At 34.1% G+C, this 16,302-nt stretch overlaps 1 protein-coding gene across 1 annotated transcript in view; it reads left to right on the forward strand.

Moving 5' to 3' along the window:
• The window catches only part of LOC111057201 (4-hydroxybutyrate coenzyme A transferase), a 57,196-nt gene that overhangs the window by 3,783 nt on the left and 37,111 nt on the right, over nucleotides 1–16,302 (forward strand). Inside the window, exon 2 of the mRNA XM_039419819.1 lies at nucleotides 10,498–10,650. Within this exon, the coding sequence (XP_039275753.1) occupies nucleotides 10,498–10,650 (153 nt within the window). The remainder of the gene's footprint in view (nucleotides 1–10,497; nucleotides 10,651–16,302) is intronic.

A 16,302-nucleotide genomic window follows, 5' to 3' on the forward strand; every position in this document is an offset into this window, starting at 1 on the left:
CTCCTATCCTCCTCCACTGCCATTATAACGTGGACCTCACTATAGGAAGTTGGATATGACTAGAGGATCTCTGAATAAATAAGAGAGAGAGAGAGCAGCAATATGTCCAAAGAATAAAGTGCATGCTGCACTGATAACACACGTTATTTCAATGTTATTAACGGTCTCTTTATTGATACAGCAGTTTAGTTTAATTAGTTAATCAATGTTCTAATATTGAATTTTGTTGATGACTCAATACTCCATGTTGGGCCAACCTTGATACTCATGTAGGGTATTTGAAATTCAATATAACATAACCTATTTTTGGACAATTCCTATCTAAATTTGGGAAGGAACAGTTTTGGGCTTTAAGCCTGTTGTTCCTTTCCCAATCATTCATAATTAAGAATGATATTGTATGTATCAATGTAAGAATAAATATTTATGTTTAATACTTATGTCATTGTAATATGTTAAGTCCTTTTATTAAACAACACAGACAATTTTATAAGAGCTGTCAAAGATTTTTGTTTCATATTGATTAAAACTGGTCTGAGAGACTAACCATTAATTCTCATTTCACTATAAATTATTTCACTTGGTGTTTTGCTTAATACTGAGTCAACCTTGATATTTATATAGGGTGTTTGAAACTCGTGATAAGATACTGGTTATATTTCCATTTTATAATTCAGAGGTTCTCTTATATTGCCATTTTGAAATTCAATATCATGCTGAATTAATCGGGTTTTCTTTCTTAACAATATATTTATCAAATCATGCATCAAACCCCATTTATAGACAAAAGAAAACTAATGAAAAATAGAAATTCACAACCACTTCTTATTATATACTAGAAGGTAACCCATGGTCCGCAAGGGTGGAATTAAAAACGTGGGGAAAGATAGGAGACCAACGTTACCGATCCTCTGACTTGTCAATGCCTTCTTTAGATGGTAGCTGATACAGGTTTATTGATGTAATATTATCTGTTTATTGTCGTTTAAAATGATGAATTATATTTTATCAAGCAAGAAATCATATTTTTCAATAATTTCATAATGCATTTTCATAATTAATAATAATAATTTATTTGCCAAAAACAAAATTACATTATAAAACTTACTATAATTTAAATTATACAATACAATTCGAATAATTTAAGTTTTTTACAATAGAACAAAATAAATATTACTTGTTGGCACAGCCGGCAAGGAAAACCTGAGCGCCTGCTGCGAGTTCAAAAGCTGAAAATTAACTATTACATTCGTGGAGACAAATAAAGAATAAAAAATATAATAAGAATTTCGGTTTTAAGACAGAGTACAATTGATGAATATTCTGTGATTTTACATAATTGTGGTTGTTATACATATATATTTGGTTATTAGAATTTATACTTTAGGTAATGAGAAGTAAATGTGCTGTTTAGTCCAGTGATTTATTTCGTTTAAATTAAGATGGAATATTTTGTTAATTATTAATTATACATTGTTAAAAGACATTGGCAACAGAGCAAAGCGAGAAAGAGATAGCGCTATCCGCTCTGTTGAATGATAGACAAGGATAGCAATATTATTGCTAATCAAACACTGCCATTTTAACGTGGACCCCACTACAGCAAGGCTACACTCATGTTGTTGTCATAGATCGATCACTTTCTTGCATTGGCGCTAAGTATTTTATTTTTGGTCCGCTCTGTAATTTTTTTGTTGCTTCTTTCTTCAGACTGAGTTGTCTAGCTCAGAAACCGATTCTATCAAATTGCTGGCTGTGATCCAAAACTGTCTTTGTGAGAATCAATTTGAACGGCCAGAATTCCTTATAAATAACATTAAAATTCTTCCCATTCAATCAATATGCTGACGGTTTTAAGTGAATCTCTATATATACCTATATCAGACACAAATAATACACTTTTTTATGCCTATATGGTATCTAAAGGTGCGTACAGATATACGCGCCGCGAACATGAGCAATTCACTTTTAATCAGCGGCGCGTTTATATCTGTACACACCTTTATAGATACCTATATAAGAACACTTCATTCACATGGGCCACTTTTAAAAAATAATAGAAACAATATAAAAATCTTGAATCATCATCGACGATGGAGTGATCACCGAAACTAGTTGTTGAACTATTTTAAAGATTTTTATATTGTTTTTCATCAATACCTATATAATTATCTTTATTTATCTCTTTTCTGTATAGGGCTACTTGTAATAAAAATATAAAGAAAAATAAAAATCTCAGTACCTACTCTTTTTACTTTCCTTGCCCTATTACCATAGGTAAGGAAAGTATTGCTTTCCAAAAAAATTTAAGGTACCCTAATTTCATGTTTTCTATACTTTTCAAGATCCCCTGAGTCCAAAAACATGATTTTTGGGTGTTGGTCTGTGTGTATGTGTGTGTGTGTGTGTGTGTGTGTGGTGGTGTGTGTGTGTGTGTGTGTGTGGTGTTGTGTGTGTGTGTGTTGTGTGTGGTGTGTGTGGTGTGTGTGTGTGTTGTGTGTGTGTGTGTGGTGTGTGTGTGTGTGTGTGTGTGTGTGTGTGTGGTGTGTGTGTGTGTGGTGTGTGTGTGTGTGTGTGTGTTGTGTGTGTGTGTGTGTGTGGTGTGTGTGTGGTGTGTGTGTGTGTTGTGTGTGTGTGTGTGTGTGTGTGTTGTGTGTGTGTGTGTGTGTGTGTGTGTGTGTGTGTGTGTGTGTGTGTGTGTGTGTGGTGTGTGTTGTGTGTGTGTGTGTGTGTGTGTGTGTGGGTGTGTGTGTGTGTGGTGTGTGTGTGGGTGTGTGTGGTGTGGTGTGTGTGTTGTGTGTGTGTTGTGTGTGTGTGTGTGTGTGTGTGTGTGTGGTTGTGTGTGTGTGTGTGTGGGTGTGTGTGTGTGTGGTGTGTGTGTGTGTGTGTGTGTGTGTGTGTGTGTGTGTGTGGTGTGTGTGTGTGTGTGGTGTTGTGTGTGTGTGTGTGTGTGTATGTCTGTGAACACGATAACTCCATTCCTAATTAACCGATTGACTTGAAATTTTAAACTTAAGGTCCTTATACAATGAGGATCCGACAGTAAGAAATTCAATAAAACTCAATTCAAGATGGCGGAAAAAATGGCGGATAATTACTAAAAAACCATGTTTTTCACGTTTTTCTCGAAAACGGCTCTAACGATTTTCTTCAAATTTATACCATGGATAGCTATTTATAAGCCCTATCAACTGACATGAGTCTCATTTCTGGGAAAATTTCAGGAGCTCCGTAATATTCTTGAGAAAAATGGCGGATAATGACTAAAAAACCATGTTTTTCACGGTTTTCTTGAAAACGGCTCTAACGATTTTCTTCAAATTCATACCATGGATAGCTATTTATAAGCCCTATCAAATGACATGAGTTTTTTTCTGGGAAAATTGCAGGAGCTCCGTAATATTCTTGAGAAAAATGGCGGATAATTACTAAAAAACCATGTTTTTCACAATTTTCTCAAAAATAACTTGACCGATTTTTTTCAAATTCATACCCTGTATAGTTATTCATCAGCTCTATCAACTGGCATGAGTCTTCTTTCTGGGAAACCAATGGGGGTCCACCCCATCCTTGGGAAATGGACTTAGTAACCTCCTTCTCGTGCATGAGGTAGGTAGGTAGCGCAGTTCATAAAAAGAACACATAGTCGAGATATTTCATCTGTAGAACAGCTGTTTCGACGACTTTAAAAAAATGACGACTAAAAAATCATCGAATTTCACAATTCACACAAAGAAAAAGTACTCTGAAAACAATTATATATACACATATACAGAAGTCTGATCGTAGTTTCAAATATGAGCAAGGAAATTTGTATGAGTGTACCACACCAGATTTTTGAAATATTTTATCACAACATGTTTCGGACATTTATGCCAATAAAAATTTTTATTTACTTGATATCACTTGAAAATGGCATAAATGTCCGAGACATGTTGTGATAAAATATTTCAAAAAGAGTACTGAGATTTTTATTTTTCTTTATATTTAATTATCTTTATGCCTATACTAGCAGGTAACTTGTCCTCCGCAAGGATATAATTAAAAACCTGACCCACTGGAATCTTGAAGAATTTAAAAATAGGCGTATAACCATCTATATCATCAAGAATATATAATAATTTTGGCTTCAAAATTCATAAAATAACTTAATTAATACAATGTGCAGTGATAATTAAGTGTAATATTTAACTATAATTTGATGTTTTAATTTTTCTAAATATAAAATTTGCATCTCATATTTATTTTTGGACGAAAGTTGAGCTTAAACTTCTTACAGAAGAAACATAACCTATTTTTTGGACATGTAATCAAAATTTGGGAATGGAATAGTTTTGGGCCAAGCCTGTTGTTCCTTCCCAATCATATTTATATGATTTGTTATTGTATCCACGTAGACCTATAAATAAATAAATAATATATATGCAAAATTTCAAGTTAATCAGTTGAGTAGTTCAGATGCGTCATTCGTGAATTTCCCATCCCGTACGTGTAAAAGCCAATTCATTCTTTTATTTTATTATAGACTAGCAGGTAACCCGTGCTCCGCAAAGGTCCAATTAAAAACTTGATTCACTGAAAACTTGACTTACTGAAATCTTGAAGAATCTAAAATAGGCCTAAAACCATCCACGGTAAATTGAGAATCTATATGCAAAATTTCAAGTTTATCAGTTGAGTAGTTCAGACGTGATGATGAGTCATCCGTGAACTAATGAATGTAAAGAGGACAGTAATAGAATAATTATTATAATTTTTTAAATATTCATTTATGAATACATGGAAGCAAACAGGATTTCTCCCAAAAAATGCTTCCATACAACAATAATTACAATGATTCATTATACATATTTAAGACTACAAATAAGTAGGAATATTAAAATAAAATTTAAATGCTATTGGAAATTAGAATATTGTAAAATAGAGGAAATATGTTCAATATATCTTCATTTTTTATTCTTTATTGATTGATAAAATAAGTACATCATCAAAATGATAGGTAGAGAAAGACTAAGGTAACCTTGTGCTATTCCTCTCCCAAATTTAGATAAGGTTCACATAGTCCGAAATAGGTCAAGTCTTGTAGTTGTTCACTTCAAAATTTTCAGTCCTTGAATCATTTTCACAAAGTAGATTTTTAAATTTAGATGCTACAATATCGGGGCACCGAACTTCGCTCGTTATTTATTTATTGATAAACAGAACTCAATTCTTTAAAATGATTGGGGAAGGACTAACAGGCTCAGCCCAAAACTGATTCTTCCCCGAATTTTATACACTATAAATAGTCCAAAAAATAGGTTATGTTCCATATAGCCTACTTGAATTCAGGTCAAATTTTCAGTCCAAACATTTTTCCAAGGATGAATTTTCCTTTTCATGTCCTTTAGCGAGTTTTCCCAGGGATGAGACCTGGTGCAATCGAATTTTTATATCATAAACCTACTATGTTCCAAATTTCGTAAAAATCGTTAGAGCCGTTTTCGAGATCCGTTGAACATAAATAACCAGATATTATAAAAATGTAAACAGACATACAGAAATTGCTTGCTTAATATAATAGGATCACTACAAGTTGCAATACTACAATAAATTCAGATAAAAGACAAGAAAATAATCGCATTAAATGTATAATATAATATGAAAAAAATAATTGTTGGTGTACTCATCGATGTAAATTTTAAAGAAATTGATAAATTGTTGACGTTTGTCAACTAAATTAATCCACATAGTAAACTTCCTTATAGTTGTGTGTATCTTTTTAAATAATTATCGTACAAAGTCGAAGAATGTTGACACTAGTACGAACTTTGGCCACTAATAAAATAATTTGAATTATCGAGTTTTCAAAATCATCGAGTTTTCAAAATCATCGCCCAGTTTATTGTTTCATTATCTCTCTCGATTGTAGATCGTCAAACGTTTAACGGTTCTAATAATTAGTCAAAATATCTGAAGATGAATCGACAGATGGGAATAAATGAGAAATTGCATCTATTCAAAAAATGCTAAACGATAAATAATTATTATTAAACTTTGTATTCTCGTTTAATAATGTAGATGAATCATTCATTCAAGAGACATTTATGGCTAAATACTATCACGAGACTGCTTAGTTTTTTCATATCAAACCGTATCATTTCTGTTGTATTATGTCTTAGTCGATATAGATATAATTTACGATGATATTCTCTGTCGTTTTTTCTCAATACATAGAAATCAATTAACAATTACGTTCAGCAGAGGAATTCCCATTGTTTATGCGATAATTTTTTTAGAAGTGGTTTGCTAATTGAAAATTTAATTTGACCTCCTTAACTATTTTTGGTCGTCTCTTTATGATGTAGGTCATTGACCTGCTGATTTTAAACAATTTGCAATTTTGCAATAATATTTCTCCACTTCAATTTGTGTATAGTCTAGTTATCTAGAGCTTAGCTAAGTCGCTGTCAACCGATGAAGAATCAAGAAACAGTCGTTGGTTCGAGCTTAGTCCAGTTATAGAATAGACACGCCCCATTGTATATTCATACTGGAAGTCGATGAAGCCATCATCTACTGCCATATCGCCCCATCGTGACGTCAGCATCGGATAAAAAACTTTTTGGTAGAGCTTGTTTACATTGTTTTCCATAGCAGATTGTGTATATTTCAGCGGGAGTTTACCGTTTTCATAAATTATAATTTCCTTCATCTGAAATAGACACAATCTGAAAGTTTTCTATCCGATGCTGTCGTCAGGATGGGGCGATATGGCAGTAGATGTTGGCTTCAGAGGCTAGACTTCCCAGCGTGTACATTCTATAACTGGTCTAAGGGTTCGAGTCCCGAAAAGCGCATGAATTTTCAATCCTGTTACATGATCAAGACAGCTCATTGCCCATCTTCAAAATGAATTAAAATGATCAAGTATTATCTTCAATATCTTCATGTAGTAACTGTAGTACAAATAAATAATCAAAGTGTATTATAGGAATCTACTTGTACAAATCACATGGGTAATAGTAATTTTTTAAATTAAACATTCATTCAACCATAATAGAATAGGTTACTTTATTATACAGTATAGTCTATATATATAAAAGCGAAATGGCACTCACTGACTGACTGACTCACTCACTCACTCACTCGCATAACTAAAAATCTACCGGACAAAAAACGTTCAAATTTGGTAGGTATGTTCAGTTGGCCCTTTAGAGGCGCTCTAAGAAATCCTTTGGCAATATTTTAACTCTAAGGGTGGTTTTTAAGGGTTTAAAGTTCGTCTTTTAGCATGTATATTCTTCTTCTCCCAATCTCTTAATTATAATTGAAATTTCCATATCATATGTTACTATAGAACTATAATCTAGATAGAGTACCTCTTCGAAACAGTTGTAAACTGGCAACTAAATTAATAATTTTGTCAGGTTGGCATTAAGTTGAGTTGACTTTGTTAGGTTGGCACCAAGTTGAAGATTTAAATGCATTTATCGCGGAAAAATTGATTGGGCACTGCTACTTCAATCCTGGGAATATTATATTACTAGCAGTCAGGCTCGCTTCCCTCGCCATATCCGTTTAGCCAGCCGTTTAGTCTGGACCCCCGACTGGATTGTCCTAACATATGATAAAAATGCCCAAATGAAAAATGCAGGCGAGCGAAGCGAACCTGCTGATCCCCTTCTTGGGCGATCCAGTCGGGGGTCCAGGGGGCGGAGCCCCCTGGCTAGTCGGATATGGCGAGCGAAGCGAGCCTAACGGCTAGTAACTTATAAAGTAGCTGTAGGCTAGTTTGTACTAATAGTAGGCTACTCCATTTTTATTGTTCTGCCTACTTGGAAAACTGAAAATAGTCCTATAACCATCCTCAGTGAATGATAAATTAAAATGCAAAGTTTCAAGTTAAATTATTCATCTTGACAAGGTGGAAGTTCAATAGTGAACTGTTGAATAATTTATTTTGAAAACTGAGTTCCATTTTCTTTTGTCGGGTCCTTTTTTAAAAGCAAAAATCCGAAAGGCTTTCAATAATTAAGATATTTTTTGGAGCCTTTGAATCAATATTATTTTAATATTCCAGGATTAGGCAATTCAACCAACTATACAGCCTGTAGTGAGGTCCACGTTATAATGCTATTATAAATGCCATTATAACGTGGGCCACACGGTAGAATGTTTGGCAATCTCACATACTGTGAGAAAAAATGGAAAAAAAATCTTTTTAGGCGGAGTTAGGACTTACAAGTTCTCTCTACCACTTAACCTGTAAATTGAGTGTGTAACTGAAGAATGTTAAGTGACACATAACCTAGCCTCTACATTTGGACTGTTGTATAAATTAGAATTGGAACCGTTTTGGGCTTATAAGCTTGTGGTACTCTTTTGTAAATCTGAATGATTAAATGAATTAAATAAACATCAATAACATAAGAACCCGGCAAAAGATAATGGAATTCTATTTTCTGAAAAAAATTGTTGAACAGTAATTCGACAACGCTGCTCTCTTATCTTTCTCCACTGCCATTATAACGTGGACTCCACTATAGAAGATTTGTTCGCACATTGTTGCATAAGCCTCGTTTTCATTATCAAGGTTCAGCGCTGCAATATGACTATAGTGAGGTCCACGTTATAATGGCAGTGTTTGATTAGCAATGGTATTGCTATCCTTGTCTATCATTTAACAAAGCGGATAGCGCTATCTCTTTTTCGCTTTGCCAGATCGGTTTTTAAAAATGTAGAATTAATAATTAGTTTACAAAATATTTCATCACTTAATTATGAAATTATTGAAAAATATAATTTCTTTCTTAATAAAATATAATTGATTATTTTAAACTAGAATGTCAATGAACAGTTAAAATTACATCAATAAACCTGTATCAGCTACCGTCTGTAGAAGGCATTGGCAAGACAGAAGATCGGAAACGTTGTTCTCCTATCTTTCTCCACTGCCATTATAACATGAACGTCACTGTAGAGATCGAATGACGGGAACTTGTAATAATGGAAACGGTCCACATCATTTCAACTCTGCCCAATGAGACGCACAGCAAGTGTTATTGCGGATTCATATTTCACAACTGGTTACTCATCTCTTTTTCTCTCAATTTCCAACTTTATTATAAATGAAGATACAAAACAAACAAACAAAAACAAATCAAGTAAATATATTTCGCCACTTGAACTATTAATCCGTGTGTTGGGAAACACACATCCATAGAAAGATTCTGTTTCCGGATTTGGATCTTGCACTCCCAAAAACTACAGGAGTAAGTTAGATTTCCGAAAATAACCAAAAATAAGTGAGTTTTGGTCACTTTTATATATTTTTATAGTGCTTAAGGTTTCTATAGTGAGGTCCACGTTATAATGGCAGTGGAGAAAGATAGCAGAACAACGTTGCCGATCTTGTATCTTGTCAATAGTAGCCCTGTGCATCAGGTGGAGAAACCTGAAAACAAAAAATAGAAAATGTTCACTCATTTCATGAAAAGTACTCAGACTCAAATAATTTACACTATAATAAAGGAAAGAACTGGCCTATACACGTACGGTACCCTGTTGTCCTTCTCTGTTGATAATATTTCACTTCAATTTCTCCTTCTCCCTCAACAGATCATTATTATACATATGATAGGGATTGAATAACTTAGGATTATCAATAGAATAGTAAGGAATGTTTTACCATTGTTGAAACAGATTAAATAAATAAAGAAGAACGTTTATGATGTAAAATTTTTAAATTGGATCCCGATTGTTTACACCACATAGTGCTATAGACGGTCCACGTTATAATGGCAGTGAAGAAAGATAGCAGAACAACTTTGCCGATCTTCTGTCTTGTCAATGCCTTCTATAGACGGTTGCTGATACAGGTTCATTGATGTAATTTGATCGGTTCTTTCACGTTTAAAATAATCAATTATATTCTATTGAGCAAAAAATTATAATTTTTAATAACTTTCATCCCAATTATAAAAATGCATTATTGAATTGTTGAAAAAAAATTTCTTGCTTAATAAAATATTTAAGCAAGATTTTTTTTTCAACAATTCAATAATGCATTTTTATAATTGGGATGAAATATTTTGTTAATTATTAACTCTACATTGTTTTAAGACGATTTAGCAACAGAGCAGAGCGAGAAAGAGATAGCGCTTTCCGCTTTGTTGAATAATAGACAAGGATAGCAATACCATTGCTAATCAAACACTGTCATTATGACGTGGACCTCACTATAGGTTAGCGTCTACACGCTGTCATAGCTCCCATTTCCATGCAGTTTGCGCCGAAATGAAAACAATAGACGACAACGATGTAAAATTCGTTCAACAGGCTAGCACAGCTTGTCGTTTTTTTGTAATACTGCATATAGCCTGAATGGAAACTAGGCGATTGGAGCTGATTACTGATAACTGTTATTATTCGCTGATTTCTTGACCGATTGATCGCTGATTGTTCGACTGACTGTTCGCTGATTGTTTGATTGATTGTGTGTGTGTTTGTACGCAGGTGACACAGTGTTCGTGAGTGGCGCGGCGTCGACTCCTGTGCCCCTCGTGCAAGCTATGACCGAGCACGGCAAGGCCGACCAGCTGAGTGGTGTCACCGTGTGCCATATGCACACCGAGGGTCCGGCGCCATACACTGATGAGGACTGTCAAGGTGCGTCCAATGTCACATTCCCCTTTGTGAAGTTTATTAGTGTTGGCATAGGGAAAGAAGACATAGATATACCATGGTGTTGTGTATCAAGTTGAGATGATACTGAGTCATTTATGGAGATACTGTATCTTGTGTGGTGATAAGGTATAAATTATGGTGATATTAAATGAAAAAGACTAAGAAATTGTCAAAAAACCACAGATTTATTGATACTTAGAAAGGCCGGTTTCGGTTATTACACCATTGTCAATCTAATTGTTTATCAGAGATTGACAATGGTGTAATAACCGAAACCGGCCTTTCTAAGTATCAGTGAATCTGTGGTTTTTTGACAATTTCTTAGTATTTTTCATTCAATACGAATAATTACCACAATATCAACTTCTCAACTACACAAAAAAAAGATTTATTGTGATACTGTATCATGTATGGTGATACTGTATCATTTATGGTGATACCATAAAGAAAGGATAGCATAAGAAGATGTGTATGTGTATCGAGTTGAGTTGATACTTTATCATATTGTGGTGATACTGTATCATGTGTGGTGATACTGTATCATTTATGGTGATACCATAGAGAAAAGATAGCATAAGAATATATCCCATGGTGTTGTGTATGAAGTTGTGATAATACTGTATCATATTGTGGTGATACTGTATCATGTGTGGTGATACTGTATCATTTTGGTGATACCATAGAGAAAAGATAGCATAAGAAGATATCCCATGGTGTTGTGTATCAAGTTGTAATAATACTGTATCATATTGTGGTGATACTGTATCATGTGTGGTGATACTGTATTATTTATGGTGATACTATAGAGAAAAGATAGCATAAGAAGATATCCCATGGTGTTGTGTATCAAGTTGAGATGATACTGTTTCATATTGTGGTGATACTGTATCATGTGTGGTGATACTGTATCATTTATGGTGATACCATAAAGAAAGGATAGCATAAGAAGATGTGTATGTGTATCGAGTTGAGTTGATAATTTATCATATTGTGGTGATACTGTATCATATGTGGTGATACTGTATTATTTATGGTGATACCATAAAGAAAGGATAGCATAAGAAGATGTGTATGTGTATCGAGTTGAGTTGATACTTTATCTTATTGTGGTGATACTGTATCATATTGTGGTGATACTGTATCATGTGTGTGATACTGTATCATTTATGGTGATACCATAGAGAAAAGATAGCATAAGAATATATCCCATGGTGTTGTGTATGAAGTTGTGATAATACTGTATCATATTGTGGTGATACTGTATCATGTGTGGTGATACTGTATCATTTTGGTGATACCATAGAGAAAAGATAGCATAAGAAGATATCCCATGGTGTTGTGTATCAAGTTGTAATAATACTGTATCATATTGTGGTGATACTGTATCATGTGTGGTGATACTGTATTATTTATGGTGATACTATAGAGAAAAGATAGCATAAGAAGATATCCCATGGTGTTGTGTATCAAGTTGAGATGATACTGTTTCATATTGTGGTGATACCGTATCATGTGTGGTGATACTGTATCATTTATGGTGATACCATAAAGAAAGGATAGCATAAGAAGATGTGTATGTGTATCGAGTTGAGTTGATAATTTATCATATTGTGGTGATACTGTATCATATGTGGTGATACTGTATTATTTATGGTGATACCATAAAGAAAGGATAGCATAAGAAGATGTGTATGTGTATCGAGTTGAGTTGATACTTTATCTTATTGTGGTGATACTGTATCATATTGTGGTGATACTGTATCATGTGTGTGATACTGTATCATTTATGGTGATACCATAGAGAAAAGATAGCATAAGAATATATCCCATGGTGTTGTGTATGAAGTTGTGATAATACTGTATCATATTGTGGTGATACTGTATCATGTGTGGTGATACTGTATCATTTTGGTGATACCATAGAGAAAAGATAGCATAAGAAGATATACCATGGTGTTGTGTATCAAGTTGAGATGATACTGTATCATATTGTGGTGATACTGTATCATGTGTGGTGATACTGTATTATTTATGGTGATACTATAGAGAAAAGATAGCATAAGAAGATATCCCATGGTGTTGTGTATCAAGTTGAGATGATACTGTTTCATATTGTGGTGATACTGTATCATGTGTGGTGATACTGTATCATTTATGGTGATACCATAAAGAAAGGATAGCATAAGAAGATGTGTATGTGTATCGAGTTGAGTTGATAATTTATCATATTGTGGTGATACTGTATCATATGTGGTGATACTGTATTATTTATGGTGATACCATAAAGAAAGGATAGCATAAGAAGATGTGTATGTGTATCGAGTTGAGTTGATACTTTATCTTATTGTGGTGATACTGTATCATATTGTGGTGATACTGTATCATGTGTGGTGATACTGTATCATTTATGGTGATGCCATACAGAAAAGATAGCATACGAAGATAAAAAATCAAATCCATTTAACTGGTAAAAATCGTTGGCACAAGCCTAAATTGAAATGACCACAGTATATACCTACCTATATACAACAACTGATACTGTATCTATGCCACCACGCTATACACGTGCCACTTATGTAGGCTCAATAACTATAGATGAAAATGATGTGCTCAAATAAGCATGACATTAAGTGCTCTTAGCGAGATTTTTTATAGTGAGCAGAACACGCTAAGTTGCGTGATAGTCTGGTACACATTTTAAACTGTCAGTATTGGGTGAATATGAAGCATTGATGAAACTCATAACGAGTTCTGACAGTTTAAATTGAAACTCGCTACAGTAAATATTCATGAGGGCGGCTATTAAAATGTGTCAGAAGAATCACTCAGTATAATAATTTTAGAGCGTTTCGCTTTTTAACACCAAATTGAGATTGTACGGTGTTAAACGGTAGTTATCATTAATCACTTAATTCAATTCTACAGCCTGGGGCCTTATAACACTGTGGTAGCTATTCTAAACACCTCTATAGTGAGGTCCACGTTATAATGGCAGTGGAGAAAGATAGCAGAACAACGTTGCCGATTCTCTGTCTTGTCAATGCCTTCTGTAGACGGTAGCTTATTCAGGTTTATTGATTTAATATTAACTGTTCAAATAATCAGTTCTATTTTAATAAGCATGGAATCATATTTTTCAATAATTTCATAATGAATTTTCATAATTTAAGATGAAATATTTTGTTAATTAACTAGTAGTTCTGTGAACAGAAGACCTCATGCAGTATTCTCATCCACAAATACCTGATTGAAACTATAGACCTTAATATGGAAATACAGCAATAGACTGGCTTCTCCACACATCTGTGTAATCACTTGTCAGCTGATTTATGATGAATAATTCTATAGTCTGATTTTTACTCTAATATTGGCGTATGAAGGAGGCTCCTTTTTCCTTTTATATTATCCTTGAAATGCAAAATTTCCAAAAACCTTGTATATACGTCGACGCGCAATTTAAAAAGGAACATACCTGTCAAATTTCATGAAAATCTATTACCGCGTTTCGCCGTAAATGCGCAACATATAAACCTATAAACATTTAAACATTCAAACATTTGAACATTAAGAGAAATGCCAAACCGTCGACTCGAATCTTAGACCTCACTTCGCTCGGTCTATTATTAATTCTACATTGTTAAAAGACGATCTGGCAACAGAGCAAAGCGAGAAAGAGATAGCGCTATCCGCTTTGTTGAATGATAGACAAGGATAGCAATACCATTGCTAATCAAACACTGCCATTATAACGTGGACCTCACTATAGACAAACACATGATCACATCATAATTATGATTGTCAAGTTATGTTCAAATAGAATTTATAAGGACGGCAAAAAATCGTACGAAAATCGATGTGTGTGGACGTCAAAATATCATTGCAGTGAATTTTATTGATACCGTAGTTGATATTATGGCTTGAAAAAATGGAGTGAAAAAATGTTCATTTTCAGATCCTTCTTAGGCTGGGTTCACACTGTTGATTTTTTCGTCGGCCGATAGTTCCCAAAAAATGGAACATGTGCTTTTTAATGTTAGTCTTCAGACTGTCAACGGTGATAGAAAAATCTTTCCGGAAAATAGAAGAGGAGAGCAATAGTAATGGCGCATATGCTTCTGCATACAACCGTTCACACTGGTAGAGTTTAGTCACCGGAACCCATTCATCACACCTTTGGCGGGGGGTCACTAGCCTTTGTTTGCCTGCTTATTGTTTCCCTATATCAAAAAACTCCAATCGTTAATTTCGAGGTATTTAATTTTTTGAAATATAATAATCTACTCGACTCACTGAGTCCAAAGAAGTTTGAGTTTTGTTTCCACGACCAAAAATAATAATGCTTTTTCGCCACACTGCACAGAAAGAAGCTGTTTTCCAGTCCCTACGTAGATCTGAATGACATTGTTTGCAGACGACTCTCGTCTGACGTCAGAACAGGTTTCTTTCCGACCTAGGCCGGAAAGAGTACCCTTTACAGCCGCTAACATGGAACTAAGAAAGGTGATCAAAAAACAGGTGATCATAAACCTTTTAATTATTTGTGTTCATTATTCAATAATTAAAACATTTATAATAATATCATCTTATTGTCATTTGAAAGAATAAAAAAGTATAAACTCAACCTCCCACATAATTGAACATCATCTTTTAGGTTATTTTAGACAAATCAGAATAAAAAATAAAAATACTTGGACTATTTCCTGATATTCAGATTACCTCAGATTTGCTAGAGCTATCACCTTCCACTTCTGCTTTAGGAAGTGCTTAGTAAACAACTATTCTTATATATATATATATATATATATATATATATATATATAATATATATATATATATATTGTTTATTGTTGTGTGTGGCGAAAAATAGCGTTCGCACCACGGGCAAAAATGTTTTTCCGGCTCTCAATATTCTCTCGTCCTCGGCCTACGGCCTCGGACTTGAAAACCGATTTCGAGCCGGAAAAATCTCATTTTCTGCTCTAGGTGCGAAATATACTATTTTTGAAATATTATAATCTATTCGACTCACTGAGTCCAAAGAAGTTTGAGTTTTGTTTCTACGACCAAAAATAATAATGCTTTTTGTAAAAAATAGAAAAGTTTCTGGGTCCAAGAATCAACAATGTGAAGACCCAAAGCGATTTCTCCTATTTCACGGCTATTGACAAATCATTCCGGTTTGTTGCGGACGACTATTTTTCGACTAGTCTGTCCGCGCCTTTAAGGTTACTAATATGATCCTCCTCAACAATTTAGCACCGTTCTCATGGTTACAGTTTAAAAACCCCGTCGAGAATAACAAGCACTACTTGAAGAATAGCGTTCCAACGAATAAAAAAGAATATTCAAGATTGAGAATAAAATAGAACAAGGAACTGTGAATATTCATTGATGCACAAACGAATAGAGTTTGAATACATTGAAAAGTATTCTGCCTGTTAAATGGGAACACTGCTAAACTGACAGGCATTGTAAAAAAACTCAATAGACTGACTCTCTTTTCACTTATTTTCTCTTTCCATTTTACACAAAGCATGAGCTTTAGAAAAGGACCACTATAGTGAGGTCCACGTTATAATGGCAGTGTTTAATTAGCAATGGTATTGCTATCCTTGTCTATCATTCAACAAAGCT

The sequence above is a fragment of the Nilaparvata lugens genome, chromosome 1, assembly GCF_014356525.2.
Source record: "Nilaparvata lugens isolate BPH chromosome 1, ASM1435652v1, whole genome shotgun sequence".
Classification (NCBI taxonomy): domain Eukaryota; kingdom Metazoa; phylum Arthropoda; class Insecta; order Hemiptera; family Delphacidae; genus Nilaparvata; species Nilaparvata lugens.